Raw genomic sequence first — 15,567 nt, 5'->3', positions numbered from 1 at the left:
CAGTTTTTACAAAGCAAGGGTAGACAGAGGGGAGAAGGAGAAGGAAAGGACTTGCAAACATGAGTGAAATGGACTTCTGTGAACAGGATTATGTGTGAGTACCTTGGCCAAGCTTGCTGCGAAGAGCCATCTTCCTGAGCCCTTGATGGATCTGTTTTTGGTCATCGATCTGTGCTTCGTGGCTACCTCTCCATCCTGGTCATGTTTCTTTTCTTTTCCCTTGATCTCTGAATGCTGAAGGTTCCTGAGGGACGTCTCTTTGAGGCCCTCCCTGCCTACTGGTACCCACTTAGCAGTGGCAGCTTTCTGTCTTCGCATCTCATTCTGGGTATGCAAGCTTCCAGTAATTAACATGTCATGCCTGACCTCTCTCTGCCAGGCTGTATCTGGAACTGCAGCTATATGCTAGACTCTGCTCCAGCATCTCCTATTGTTTGAGGCAAACCCGACTCTTTTTTTTCACTCTGCTGTTCCTGGCTATAGTGGAAGACACAGGTCATTTGAATCTCAGGTGTATAAAACACACACACTAGGAATCCCTTTCCCTTTTCCTTCCAGCTCAGCTTATCAGCCCTGTTTGTTGTCACCCCTCTGTGACCACATACTGCACAGGCATCCTAGTTTCTCCATCTACTGTTTGTACATGACCCCTTTATCTTCTGTGAATCAACATTCAGTAGCTACACCATCCACACCTTCCCTAAGGCTACTCAGTAAACATTTCCCGTCTTCTTCCCCAGAACTCTTGAAATCTTATGTATTTTGCGAGGTCATATAGGTAATACTAGCAATGAGTTGTGAGAGAAAGTGACATGTGCCACTTTGCTAGAGCACATAAACCAATAGATACCTGTGCTCTTTTCCTTCAGAGGTGGTAACTATCAATGTTTGTGATGTTGGCTGCTTTGTCATCTGATGCCTCTGGGGAAATATATGGGGCAGGGCTCCTCTTGCTGACTTGATGTGTGTGGGTCAAGAGGGAGAGATATACCTTCACCACTTTGAGCCTTTAAGAGCTGAAGGTTGTTAGTGCAGCGCAACCCGACCTATACTGATGAATACTGACCCTGTTGGCTTGTAAAGCTCAAGTTAGATCTAGTGCCCCAGTGGATTCTCCTTGCTTGACCTGATGGGATGATGCTAGGAGGCACAGCGGCCTGCTTAGGCCCCAGAGCACTTCTCTCAGCATTTTGGCTCCCTGTAGAGTGCCAGTAATTTAGATGCAGTTGTGCAGAGATGGATATACCTTCCACTTGCCTCTCTCTACAGGCCACCTTCTAAATTAATTAGAAGCTGGAGGTGAGCAGAGAGGACATTCTGTTAAGCCAAAATGTTCTTTTTAAAATCTCGAGTCTAAGATACTATTTTCCCAAGGCTTTGCCAAGTTGTGCCTCTATGAGAGTGAACAGTATTACTCTCCTGGTGGGTGAAAGCAATGGGCTTCCCAGCTAGGAGTGTGACCCATTTCCTCACAGAGGCTTCAGCATCTGGAAGGGCTCCTGTAATTGCTGAGTGGCAGAGGGAACAACCAGCACCCCCATGCCCCTCCCCACCCCCATCCTGCAGCCTGACAGAAGGGAGGCAGGACACAGCCTGTTGTGGTGTCCAGGTGTCCCTTGAGCAGAGGGACACCTAATAGCCCTTTTGCTAGCTCTGACTAGGGAAGTGGCTATCTATGTAAAGTGAAGAGAAAAACACAAATTTATTGTGTCCTGTGTGTGTGCTGCCCGCTGAATCCCAGCAACATAAAATGACAAGAGAAATGGGCAAGAGACGGAGATTTAATTGAATAAAAACTCCAGGCTGTGACAGGGGTGGGAAGACACAAAGCAGTAATTAACAACATAATTTTTTAAAATGATGATACAATTAATTAACATCCTGGGTAAGTGCAAAGGGGGAGGGGAGAGCATCTCTCAGCCAAGAAACACTTCTAAATAAAGGAGAGGAGAACTTGGTGTCTTTAGCAAACCTCTATGTGCAAATGGCCCTGGTTATCACAACTTCAGCAGAGCTTGCCACCCACAAGGGGTTTCTTGTACCAGGGAAGCCAACAAAAGAGCCAATTTTGAATTTCAGTTTATTCTGCATTTATTGTCATTAAGTCTCATCTGTGAGGGAAGAATCCTGGCTAATAAATGGAGAAGCCTGTTCATATCATTGATGCTTCAGAGTGAAGAGGACTGGTCTGGCCACGTTTGGTGGGGACTTGGGGGAGGGAGCCCAGGAGCTAGAGGCCTTTCTGGAGTGGGCTTTCATGCCTAATGTCTACGAGGCTGGTGGAGCTAAAGCGGTTGACTGGGTGGTCAGATGGGTGTGGCCATAACCGGAAACTGTTGGGATGTTCAGTTATGGAAAAGAGTAACTGGGACATAGAAGGCTGTCTCAGACAGGCAGCTGCTGTCCCATGATTCAGGCAGACCATACCCTTCTCTCTAAAAATCTTAGAATGGAGCATCCCACCTACCTAAGGGTTTCGGGGTGGCAACTGGGCATGCATTTGGAGTCCACTTCTGGGAGGATGATGTACTCACTAACTTCTGGCTCCCTATGACTCAGCAAACTCAACCTGCCCCTTCCTAGTTACACTGTTGTGTGGCTGTGACAGTCACCTTCGTGGGGTCCATCCAGAGTCAAGAAACACAATGAACTTGCTTGCTTGCTTGCTTGCTTGCTGAGACTCTTGTCATGACCTTGTGATTTTTCTTCCTCTCAAATGAACTTCCAAACAGGGCACTGCCTGAGTAGAAAGACTTATCAATTGTAAGATATTTGAAGAGAAAAATCATCTTTACACACCAGCCCTTAGCCTAAGGCTCACACTCAGTGGAGTACAGATTCATCTACATTTATTAGAAAAGTGGACCACTTCTCTTGCCACAGTATCCTGTTGGCTCCTGTCCAATCCGGTCATTCTTCTGGCTAGCAGACACTACATAAAGTTAGGGCAGTAGAGAAACTTGGTGGCTAGACTTAAAATGGTGGTGACTTTATTAAGTAAGCTACTCCTATAGCATGGGGGATATGTAAAGAGTAAGACAGGAGGTATGCAGATAGCTTTTGTGTCCTTGACCTTCTGTTGTTGAAAGAAGGGATTTTCAAAGTTGACTTGCTTCATGCAAGTCCTGCAGTAGCCACAAGTTGGAGTAGAAACTCACTTTCATGTGCTTACAGGGCATGATGGGAAGGCCACTGGTCACTCTGTAGAAATGTGCTATTATAAATACAGTTATTCACTTTTGTCTTCTAAACTGAATTAGGCCTAAGGTAGAGATCTAATGGAAAAACAAACAAACAAGCAAAGATCTTCTCACTATGACTAAAACAAAGAACACATAATACTTATTAATTTATAGAACTAAGGTTTAAAGTGAGTTATTATCCCAGAGTCCATGGGGCTGAGCTAGTCTCTGGCTAACTGGGTTTCAACTAAGAGAAGGCTCTTCATAGACAGGCAGACTCAAAAATGTGGTTCAGATTTCAAAATGTCCCATTCAGAAAAGAACGTGTTATGTAGAATTTTCTTTGCTCTGTTTAGGCATTTTAAACAGCTGCTTGGTACTCTATGGAATTATAAAGCTATGTATAACACAGGAATCGTTCTGGAACATATGTGCCTCCTTTCTTTACAATGAAGGTTATTTTTGAGAACTAAGATCCTGTTTTCGAACAAATTCCATCATTAACTGTGGAGTGTCAGAAAACATATGGCGTGGTTACTTGCAGCAGGATCGTTCTTAAGGAAAGTGACTAAGTTCCCACGTGGAATCAAAATGTTTCCAGTTGGGGAAAACCAACAAAGAGGGGACAGGGATCTTCCTTTAGGGTCACAAACAAGTCAGAGGTCTCACGATTTCAACAGGGGACAACAACTTGTCCTGTGTCACAGAAGTGAAGAGCTTCCATGAAGAATAGTTCACCTTAAAGAGGCTCCTACATTGTGAGGCTCTGTTCTTGGAGGGCACTGAAAGTACAGCCATGGCTCCATCCTTCTGGTGCATCTCCAGGAGTCAACGTTTGATGGAGGCACAAAATTTCAGAGGGTCAGTCTGGTTTCCCCTGAAAGACTGTTATCTTACACTGTATTTCCCAGAACCAGCTTCCCGGCTCTCCAGTCTTCGTTTTGTATCTCTAATCATTGTGTTTTTATTTCTCTCTCAACAGTAGACCCAAACAAAGTGAAAAACCACACACAAAAAAAAGTCACCTTGGGAGACAGAAAAGACTAAGACAGATCTCATCACACAGGACAAGTGTCTGGGCCTTGCCCTGCACAAGAACAGTTAAGACCATGGGCTGGCAGGCAGTGGCTGCTGCTGCGGCCATCACTGAGACTGCACGAACACTGTATTTAAAGACTGGAACAAGTGCGGAAATAACATTGCTGAGTCCTGTGGCTCGGCTGTGCAGCTCATGGTGTCGGAGGTGGTTTCGGAGACGGGCATGAACTCTCACTGTCGAAGCTGGCGGCTCGGCCCTGCCACTGTGGGGAGGAGAAAATCCTGGTCATTGATTACCAGTGGAATTGACATCTCAGATTCACTGGCTCATGCACTGTGCCCACCTCTCTGGGCCCCAGTAAGCTTTCTAGACTTTTGCTGTCAGCCATGCAAAAACATAAGGACACAAGCTTTGTTTGGAACACTTGGTTTTCAGGAAAGATCTACTGCAGACCTAGTTTCAGTTTCTTTTACAATATGTGTACAAAAGTGTGTGTGTGTGTGTGTGTGTGTGTGTGTGTAATGAGGTGCTATGACTGGACCATTTCTGAGTGTTTCAGCCATTTTTTTTACACACTGAAAATCAGATTATGTTAGCAGCAAAGAGAGGCAGTGTGTGCCCTTACTGCCAAGAACCCACGATCATGAATTATTAGTAATTTGTCTGGGAGCTGTTAGCACAGGAAAAAAACAACCCTGTTGCTGCTTTGGTTGGGGCTCTCTTCTTCAGTCTCAGCACATCCAGTGAGCATTTGCACCAGCTTGTGAAGGGGTAGGAAGGGAGGAGACATAGCCCAGCCCATTCTCTCTATGTTCCTCTAATATCTTCCTCCTTCCTCACCTCCTCCCAGTGCCCCTCCAGAGCCCTGTTGAAGTAGATGATGTCATGAGGCATAATGGAGTGGAGGAGTGGGCAGAGGATGATGGACCTGCATCTGGATCCAGTCGACCTTTCCTCAGATGAAAAAGCTAGGCATAGCTAAGTGATGCTTTCTGGGCAGAGATCTGACCCTGTGAACATTCCTGACCATCTGGGAGTGCTCTAAGTTCAAAGGGAGCCCACTAATTTGTGGGCTGAGTAGAACCATTGCCTGCAGGGCAGGAGAGAGAGAGAGAGAGAGAGAGAGAGAGAGAGAGAGAGAGAGAGAGAGAGAGAGAGAGAGAGAGAGAGAGAGAGACGCTAAGTGGTCAAGATGGCTTTCTGAACCACAAATTCAGCCCCTTCCTGCTTCCCATGAGGTCTAGGCATTTCTCCTGTGGAAGGATGGAGCTGAGGGAACATGCATTCAGATGACTGTGGAAGTGAATCCAGGGGGACAACATTCCCCTTTCTCAGCAATTTCCAGGCACAGCTGAGCTGTGTGAGAAGCAGGGAGTCTGACTCTCAGCACCACCTGCACAGTACATGGAAACAGCCAAGCAGAGCCCATGAGGGCTCCCTTCTCCTCAGTGCTCCCCTGGCAGGCACACTGAAGGCTTCTGCAGCCGACTGAGGGCTGTAGGTGTGGACGGCAGCCACGGCATATGCCTGACCTGAGCGATCTCAGCGTGTCAGAACCAGAGGTGAATTTGGGACATCACCCAGTCTAACCCTCTTACTCTTCCAAGTAAGTAAACAGAGACACTGTGAAGTCAGGATACAGCAGTTAGGGGCAGAGCCTGGACCCAGTTGGGTCCCCTCACCCCCTATTCTCTGAGCTTTCTATTCCAGCCTGCCACTGTGTGCCACTGTACTGGCATGTGACCACCCACTAGGGGAGGAAAGAGACACAGAGTGTAATAGAAAAGCTAAGCTCTTCAGGGCACACCAGGTACTTACTCCTAACTCCAGTGGCTGTCTCTCCGCTTGCAGCATCCACGTGAATGAAATCACAACCGAGGGGTTCCCTGGTGAGATATTTTAGATTCATAAATGCCTGGTTCTTGAGCTCCCTGTGACTTCTGACTCCAGAGTTTATTAACAGGAAGGTGACACAAGATGATTCCTTGTGCTTCCACTCAGCAAAACTTCATATTTCTCCCTTACCACCTTCAGTCACTGCAAGGTAGACAGTCACCACGGGCTTCTCCCCTGAGTAAGCATGCCACTTAAACAATCTGATCCACAGGCTGGATCAGAACAGAAAACATGAAATGGCTATACCAAGTACCCTTGTCCTTTCTATAGCAGCCCAGAGAGTAGTCACACAGAACATAACTGTTTATCAGGAACAAATGAGGAGGGCTCCCCTCCTAACCCCTGATATTTTCCTGTGATGATAAACAAAGGGAAGAGATGGGGTTCATGGACAATGTGAATGATTCTAGCTTATATCAAGGTGGCTCTGAAATAGCAGAGAATCCGTCCCAGCACGTAGGGAGCTTATTGTTCTGGGGCAGCTGTGCCCCACTCCGGTCCTTTGCTATACTGAAATGGGTAATGTTCCAACCGAGATCTCAAAGATCTATGTCAGGTGATCTGAACGTGGCCCTTTGTTAATGAAGCACCTTGAATAAGGTCACTGGCCACACCGGCTCTGTATGCATGGTAACAATAACACGGAGCACTCGGAGAGAAGGGCACTGGCTAAGGCTTAATGGATTTTTATTCATGAGAGATCCCAGCAGGGAAAAATACCTTTTCAGTTAATTTGTTTCCCTCAACCTTAATTTTAAATCCTAAACAGTCAAGTGTGCGTGGTGTTCTCTGTTCTCATTAATAAAAAAGAAATGATTGGGGCACCTGAGTGGGACAAACATGGAGGGCTTGGTAGAGATCAGGCCTTTTATCATCCCAAAAGCTGGGATGATTTCTTTATGGATTTCTCAAATACAAGATCTGAGTTTCAAGCTAAATGGAGCCCCTAAGAAGGCAAGGTGGGGGGAGATATAGGCGGAAGGAACCCCGGGAACGCAGAGTGACAAGGTCATATTAGCCAGGCGAGGTTGTAGACACATTTCACAAAGGTACTTAAACTGTGGGTGTTAAGAGGGGCAGCGGAAACCACACCGATGCATACTGCCTGAAATCCTAAATTGCCAAGACAAATGTCATTCCAGCTTCTCCTTACAGAGAAGCAATCTGCCTGCGAGCAGAGACTCAGAGGAGAGCGGGTCGGGGAAGGCTGCTCTCCATGCTACCAGGTCAAGGAAAAAAGTAAACCCAAAGGATATGAATCAATTTAATCTCTTTTTCGTTTTCCATATACAGTTACTTTCCCGTTACTGTCTCATCAAATATTCATTTTCAAGGGCTTCACACCACTTTATCTTTCTTGCCTTTGTCAGCTGGACTAGCCAATTGGAGTTTCTCAAAGAAAAGGCCCTTGGAATCAATTATGTGGCTTAATTAGACAGTATTCATTATGATTCCAGGGTCAAGGCCCATCACTTCTGAGGTACTTGGCCTGTCACTCCAGTCACCGCTCCCCTGGTTTCTTCCATTGTCAGAGGCAGGCAGAAGGACCTGGCAACGGTGGCCTACTATTCCAGAGTCAAGCTTAGAGAGGCAGCCACGGTTCCACATTTAGGTTCCTGGGCCCATTTGACTGAGGGTCAGCATTGATCAGAAAAGCTGAGATGCAAGTGTCTTATCCTCTCACTTATCAACCAGAAAACCAAGGACCAGAGGAGTTCTGTGATATGTCACAGCCTGCCAAAAGCCTCTTAGCTCACATTCCATGTCAAGCCCCCAGACTACCTGAAACTAGTTATTTATGTATTTATTCTATTCTTAAGTGTCTCCACTGTATTATAACAGAAGGGAGGACTAAGGCAATTGCATCCCCATCCCTGGGTTGAATCCACATGGACTTTGGTGAGGTGTCAGCGTGGCTTCAGACTGGCTAGCGCTCTGCCCAGCAATGCCTACTTGTGACTGCAGTAGGAACCTCACTCCATGAAGCGTGCCTTCTGGCTGAAAGGGTGGCACTCCACAAAAGAAGGAGATTGGGTTCACTGAAAAGCCACAGCCACAGAGTGGAAGGAAAGACCTGAACTGACAGGACCTGTGGCCTATTTCTAGATCCTTGATACTGCCTCAGGGCCTGGGGAGGTAAGCTGAATGGCTAGTCTGGATCCATGGAGGCCACTATCTCCAGAAGATTCCAACACATCTAATCCCCTAAACCTTTATTCTTTCTTGGGACAACCCCTCAAACAATGGTGGGAATTGCTGTACCCACAGAAGGGAATGGGGTCTGCAAGACCTCAGGTGTGCTGTGCCTTTTCTGATCAGAGTGGAGAAAGGAGGATGTTCTTAAAGGCCATGTGGCAGAAGAGAGAACTCTGCAGTTTTGTGTTGTTTTCTAGTTTGCACAGTTGTCTAGACTTAGTGGATGCCTGCTAAGAGGAAGGAATCATCACCCAGCTTTCCAGGATGGGGTGGATATGAGATACTGAAAATGAAGCTAAAGGCTTGACTGACCACCCCAGCATCCCAGCACACTTGAGGAAAAGCAGGCCTGAGGACCACCAAGTTGACAGATCACTGGAGCGTTCATCTGTGGGGTTTGTCACAAGTGGGATAGATAATACATATTCCTCAAAGCTGCCATTGAGAGAGGAGTGATGGGATTGTGGGAGGCCAAGCTTGGGGCACCTGCTTTGTTAGAACTCAGGCCTCCAGCTTCAGTAGGAGGTGTGACACCTTGACACCGTACTCTCTTTCCCAGTGATGGTAAGAGACGGTGTGCAGCAGAGCCAACTGCGTTCATTGGCTACCTCATCTAAGAGGTGAAAATTGTCAAGGGGTAGCTGTCTGGAGCTTCAGAGAACTTACTGTTCTAACTGGGGTAGAATTTCTTGCCAATTCTGACCTCACCCTCTGGGGCTTACTCCTACAGGACTGAGCAGACTGGGGAGCATTGTGAAAGGCCTCAAGCCCAGCACAGTGGATTGCTGGGAAGGCTTCTTCAAAGTTCCTGCTTTCCATTGAGAACAATAAACATGGCATTATTGCCTTTGAACTTTGGTTTTTTCTTTTCTTTCTCTTTCTTTCTGTCTTTCTTTCTGTCTTTCTTTCTTTCTTTCCTTCCTTCCTTCCTTCCTTCCTTCCTTCCTTCCTTCCTTCCTTCCTTCTTTCTTTTAGACAAGGTCCTGTATAGTCCACATTGGCCTCAAACCTGATATGAAGCTGAGAATGACCTTAAGCTTTGAAGTCTCCTGCCAAGCGCCTAACTTTAGGCAGTGCTGGGGATTGAACTCAGGGTTTCATGCATGCTAGGCCAGGAGTCTACCAACTGAACTACAACATCCCTATCCCCATCACCATAACTTATAAAATGCTCACAATCAGGAACTTTTTGCCAGGCAGCGTCCATCTCCTTCTTCATCTTATATAATTGTATACCATGTTATACATTGGATGTTCCCCATGCCCCCTTTCCATAAAAGGCCAAGGACTCAGAGCAGCCACCTGCCATTCTCCAGCCCACGCCACCATGCAGTAAACATGCCAATGGCCAGGCAACCTCACCCACCTCTTTGAAGGATTTCTTTACCTCCACCAAGGAGTGCCAGTGTGCAATGGGCTTTCGTGGGTATGCCAGCATCTCATTCCAGTGGTCCCTGCCAAGGCCTTCAGCATTGATCCCCACTCTACAGACTCCTATGATCTCATTGTGGCCAACTCTGAGGAAAGAAAAGGAGGTCTTAGCAGTGGCCATTCAGAATGCTTCCAGAAAGGGAACTCTTTTGGGGGTGGGACTCTGTCTAGTGCATCTAACTCAGAACCATGAACTCTGAAAACCAGTGCTTATCAGTGGAGTGTTAGCCTGCCAGTGACCCTGTAGCTTTGCCCAGCCTCTTAAGTAAGGTAAGAGACTTAAAGAAGTGAGCAAAGGCTACAGATTTATTTGCAGTCTCAAGAAACAGTAGCAGGGAGCCTGACTGGGTATTAAGAATGTCTCTTCCCTTATTTGACTTGAAAAGCATGTTACAACCTCTCTAGAGATTCCAGCACTTGAAAATAAACCAACCAGCTCTGACCATCATTTCTCCACACCACTATTGTCTAGGCTGTAGTTTATTCACTCAGCAAGAACACAAATCCTCTCTCAAGTACGTTAGTCAAGCACCTACCATGCCTGAGAAGTTGCTCTAAAAACCTAGGGTTGGGATGCTATTGTGTGATTTTTGTATCCTTCAGCTAAAATGACACTTGGAGAAGAGTCGTGGCAGATGGAGTAGCTGAGTTTCCAAAGTTTCTGAGCAAGACTTTGGAAGGAAGAATCAAAAAAGAGAAGAAGAAGAAGAGGATTTAGCGGGGTGGTGACTTGGGGTCCACATTATGGGAGGTCTGTATAATGGGAGCCAGGGGTGGTTCTTCAGAAGGGCAAGACCAGGAGGAAAGCATCCAGGCAGATGTATCCTGAGTCTGGTGGCCGACTAGGGTAGAGAGTGATGGGGCTTCATAGCTGTCCTGTGGGAGAGGAGATGCTAGAGAGGCATTTTAAAGGGCAGACAATGATACTTGGTGGCAAGTAGAAGAAAAGAAGTAGCTGGGAGTGAATGCGGGAGGGCTGACAGGCAGGATTGCCCCAGGCTGGAAAGGGAAGCTGTAGATTTCAGTAAGGGTGGTCCATGCCCTTTCTCAAATTCCTATGTCTTTCTTAAGGGGGGTCATATTTGAAGCCAATAGGTCCCAAGCCACAGGTCTAAGGTCAAGGGTCCCTCTGCTGCATTGGACGAGAGTGACCATATCCCTCGGGGCAGGCACCTACCTATCATAGTCCATAACGGAGATGAGCAGGCTCACTTGATCCATGTTTTCTGGGGGGATGTCAAAGATGATAGCCTCGTTGTAGACAGGGTTGAGGGTGTTCTTTTTTATGGTCGTTTTCTTTTTTTTCAGTCTCCGCCCATCACACAGTAGAGATACTTTGACATAGGGATCTGTGTCAATGAAGGCAGTGCGAGAAGATAAGAGGTTAAACCAATTTTTGATGTTGCTGTTGTTTGGTTGTTTGGTTGGTTTTTGACACTGGTTTTACTCTGTAACCCAGGCTGGCCTCAAACTCACAACCATCCACCTGTCTCAGCCTTTCCAAATGTTGAGATGACAGGTGTGAGGCATTATTAGACAGATGTTCTTGAATAGCATTTGCCACAGAGAGACAGAATCCCTGGACCTACTGCTGCTCCTCAGACGGGATCCGTGGGTTAACATAATTAAGTCACCTTGTATTTAAGTAGTGCACCTGTCTCTGAGGACGATCAACACCTAATAAACTCAGTCTTTAGCTACCTTTGTATACTTGGGAGGGTGCCTAATGGTGTGTCACTAATAGGAAAACTAGCTTCAATTTAGACAAGACTCTTGTCAATGGTTATGTAGTTCCCAGCCCTCAATCTCAGCTGCAGTCTCTTTGGCTGGAGAACTCAAAGAGCACTGAAGCTAACAAGAGCACTGTTTCTTTCACGTATACGGAATCATTTCCTCTGGAGTCTTGCCAGCTTTTTAACCACAGGATAAAGGGGTAAAAATAGGATGTGGTGATGCCCGGGGAACATGTTAGAAAGAAGCAGTGGCATCAGTCACAATGCTGTTCCTGTCCTCCCTGCCAGAAGACATGCTTCTGGGCCCACTGTCCCAGTAATCTCATTTCCATTCGGAATCAGGAAGCAGGGAAGCGGCCCCTCCCGCTGCTTCCCTGGAGGCCATTTCATGGTCACTTCTGAGCAGTGACGCAGAACTGTGGCCAGGAGAGTGAGTGAGGTGCCCCCGCTCCCCAGACTCAGGGCAGCTGGCTGACATTTTATTTCTCAGTGGGATCTTGGCTTCTCTCCATGCTGCAAAGAGATGTCTTTTTATTAAACTTCCATGTACCGCCTAATCTTCTCTCCCCTTTAGCTTTCTGAATGGGTATTTCATGGTCATCTTTCTACCCTGAAATTTTCTACTCATCCAAACGAAGGGACACCTATTGTATCTCATAGCACAGGTGTCTCAGGCGCGTCATAATTAGTATTTATGTGGCACTGCTCAAGAAAAAGGACAACTTACAGGCAATAATAGCTTTGAGACCGTGATACGCTCAGACACCTTCTTGTCCAGAAGCCAGGGCTCATGTGAAACTGTCAGGAGGAACGAGCCAAAGTAGCCCCTCTCTTGGCTCTGTAATTCTGAGGTATGTGGTGGTGCCTCCTGGACCCCTGAGTACCCACTGGGCCTCGTACTGTTTGGCATCATGTTGGGGGAAGGGCAGATGGAGGCTACACTTAGAGTAAAAACTAGAGAAACTATACACTGAAGAGATGAATGCCAAGCTTTGAGAGCATTCTTACAGACATCCAAGTGAGCTGCTGACTCAGTAGTGTGACAGTGGCAGCTGTGCCTCAGCCACGGGGACACTCGGGTTGATGGAGGAACTGGGGAGCCCCTGAGGAATTTAATCAACCTCCTGTCTCTGACTTTATACTTTCAGGACCCCCGACTGGGGAGCATTTGGTAAAAAGGAAGGAGTGTTGAGAGTCTGTATGCCACAGTTGTCTGGTTTCCACAGGCTCCTTCCCCGTGGTTACTCCTTAGGACACTGTCCAGATCACACGGGGAAAAGAGCCAGGCCCAAGACCCCTCTTTAATATTCAAGTCTTTCCAGCTACACATGGCTTTAGAAAGTGTCTCTACATTTGCAGCAATTGTTCCTCTCCTATTCCTGGTCCCAGACATTCCGTTCAGAAACACATTTCCATGTAAGGGAAACACAGGTATAGCCACTTGTCCCATGAGCCACTGGGCCAATGCCATCTTCCCCAACTCTGTTCATTCCTATAAGGAATATCTGGTTCACATCATTTGGTGAGATTTCTTTCTGCAGGGACCAAGCTCCCACCAGCATCCGAGAGGCTAATCAGAGACCAGAGATGACTGCTCCCCAGGGTGCTTCTGGGAAATGTTTGTGGCTTTTAGTGGAATGGTGGCCCCAGAGGATCTTTGAAGTCTGTTCCTCACTATGATGGAGTGGAGTGCCGGGAGGCCTAAAGCCCAGCACTGTATTTCTGCCTCATTGTGTGAGAGTCATCAGAATTCAGCCTTTGGAACATACTCTGTGCTAAGAAATGTCATTCATCAGGGTTACTTCACATCTACACTGTACAATGTTTACCATTGATATTTCTGTTTTATAGGCAGAAAATGGAGGCTTCGAGAGATTAAATGATTTGTGTAGGAAGTGATCCCAGGCCAGACTCCAAAGTTACTATTGATCACTAGAGACAGAGCAATATAAACCAGAGGCATTGGAGACAAAAGGGTTAACCTACACTTTTGTAGCATACTGGTCTTTATTATTATTTTTGTGCTGTTTTGATCGTCATGACTCTCAGAAACAGGCTTAGATAGCTGATTGTGGGCTAGTTTAGATCAAAGAGAATAGGAAGATCCTTGGGTTTGGAGGTCAGTGCCATTGTAAGTCTAGAACAGGAATGAAGGAGCTCCATTTCCCTTCCATGTTAGTCCAACGGCAGACCTGTCTGGCCTGAAGCCAATGACAACCTCAACCTCACAGACCGATGAGGGAGGGAGTAGGAGGTGCTCTGGGCGTCCTAGTTTCTACTTCATCACCTTGGGCTATATTTGTATGCTGTGTGTAAATTCACTCATTCACTGTTTGCTCACTCATTCATTTGTTCATATTTAATGAATGCATATGGTGTTTCATGCATTGCTCCAGAGACTGATGCAAAGAAGGCCTTTGTATTTACAGAATCAAGTTGAGATTTAACATGAGATTCCAGACCCAGGGAAAAGAGAAAGCTATGAAGGGAGAGGTTAGAACTTAACATTAAAAACAATCCTTTCACCCCCAAACCCTCTGATTTACAGCAGCCCAGTTATTACTCATAGCTCCACCCAGAAATCACACTCTAGCACGTCAATTTGATTACAACACAGAAAACAGTCTTAGGGACTGGGACAGCAAAATCCTATTTCCCTCAGCTGCCTTGAGAGTCCTTAGTGAATTTCTGTCCTCGTGTGCACTTATTTTGGTATTGAAATGAAATCTACATTGGCTGTATTTGGGGGAAGCTGGCTTGCTGTTGCTTTTCCCATGTCAGCAGAGGTTTATGATGCTTTCTGCTGCATCCTGATGTGAGTTAGCTGCTGTGTGTGTGTGTGTGTGTGTGTGTGTGTGTGTGTGTGTTGCGGGGAGAGCTGGGGGTCCTCAATGAAGACTTTTGGACTGCAATGGGCACTGCAGCGGCTGTTGGAGTCTGGAGCAGGGACTTGAAAAGATTAAAAAAAATACAACTCAGTTTCCTAGCCTGAACCCCTTTCTCCATCTTCATGGGGCAAACCTGGGCCTGGAGGTTTTCAGCTGAACCACCATCATCATCTCTCCTCTTTTCTTTTATTCTCCGCCATGGTGGGTACTGAGCCAGGGTTTTACTCATGCTAAACAACCACTCTTTCTAACATGTGCTATGGACCTGGCTTTTGTAGGAGGGGGTCAAACCTTTTTACCATGTCAGGCCTTCAGGTTTTTGAAGCTGCCTTCGCACAAGTGTCTCCCCATGGCTGGCACTGCACTAGATTTCTATTCTGCTGCTTCAGTGCTAAGGCCAATGCAGGAGCTTTGCAGAAACACATAGACACACAGACACACAGACATACACACACAAAGACACACACACACACACACACCCCAAATACTTGACTATAGAGGTACTTTGCTTTCCAATGCATTTGCTCCTTTGGTTTAACATGCAGACTGTTACCCTAGGCATGGGTGAACCTGCTAACATTGACATGCCAACTCTATAATTTCTGTAGGAGCTGGGAAGACTACCCTCCCTCCAAGAATAATCCTAATAGGAATAGTATTTACTCAGCACCTACAAGTGTATGGATTGGTGCAGATATTCTGAATCTGACCAGTAGATAGTGCCCACTTTTCACCACTTTTCAGATTGGGGAAGAAAAAAAAAAAAAAAAAAAAAACCACTACAGTTTAGATCTTGAATATCAAGGATATTGAAGACTTGATCCCAGCCTGTGGTGCTAGTCAAGGTGGAAACTCTAGGGTCCTGGGGACAGGAATAATAGGATCTTGACCCCACACCTTCTCTTCTTGTTTCCTAGCTGATACAAGGGAACAGGCTCCCCTAACAGGTGTCCCTGCCATGACATACTGTGCTACCACAGACCCACAAGCAAGGGGGTCAAATGACTCTGGGCTGAAACCTTTGAACCTGTAAGCCAAATAATCTTTTCCTCCTTCAGTTCAGTTATCGCAGACCTATGCCTGCACAGCGGTATAGAAACCACATCTTTACATAGGAAGGAGGTGGCAGGGGTGGAAATCAGATGCAGGCTGTTTGCCTCCTAAGAATAGTGACGGTTCTTGTCCTTCCTTCCTGAATACTC

At 46.5% G+C, this 15,567-nt stretch overlaps 1 protein-coding gene across 9 annotated transcripts in view; it reads right to left on the bottom strand.

Annotated features, from left to right (window-relative positions):
- Nucleotides 1–1,764: 1,764 nt before the first annotated feature.
- Syt6 (synaptotagmin 6) overlaps nt 1,765–15,567 on the bottom strand; it is a 58,515-nt gene continuing 44,712 nt past the window's right edge. For 4 of the 9 annotated variants that reach the window (XM_076933041.1, XM_076933043.1, XM_076933046.1 and 1 more), the window contains exons 5-7: nt 10,922–11,093; nt 9,680–9,830; nt 1,782–4,483 (exon numbers count right to left, since the gene is read on the bottom strand). In XM_076933041.1, the coding sequence (XP_076789156.1) occupies nt 4,412–4,483; nt 9,680–9,830; nt 10,922–11,093 (395 nt within the window). In that variant the 3' untranslated portion in view covers nt 1,782–4,411. Of the gene's footprint in view, nt 4,484–6,039; nt 6,108–9,679; nt 9,831–10,921; nt 11,094–15,567 lie in introns of all 9 variants that reach the window. The other 5 variants (XR_013109995.1, XR_013109993.1, XR_013109994.1 and 2 more) reach the window with 4 other exon arrangements.

The sequence above is a fragment of the Arvicanthis niloticus genome, chromosome 4, assembly GCF_011762505.2.
Source record: "Arvicanthis niloticus isolate mArvNil1 chromosome 4, mArvNil1.pat.X, whole genome shotgun sequence".
Lineage (NCBI taxonomy): Eukaryota > Metazoa > Chordata > Mammalia > Rodentia > Muridae > Arvicanthis > Arvicanthis niloticus.
This window is presented reverse-complemented; position numbering and strand designations above follow the sequence as displayed.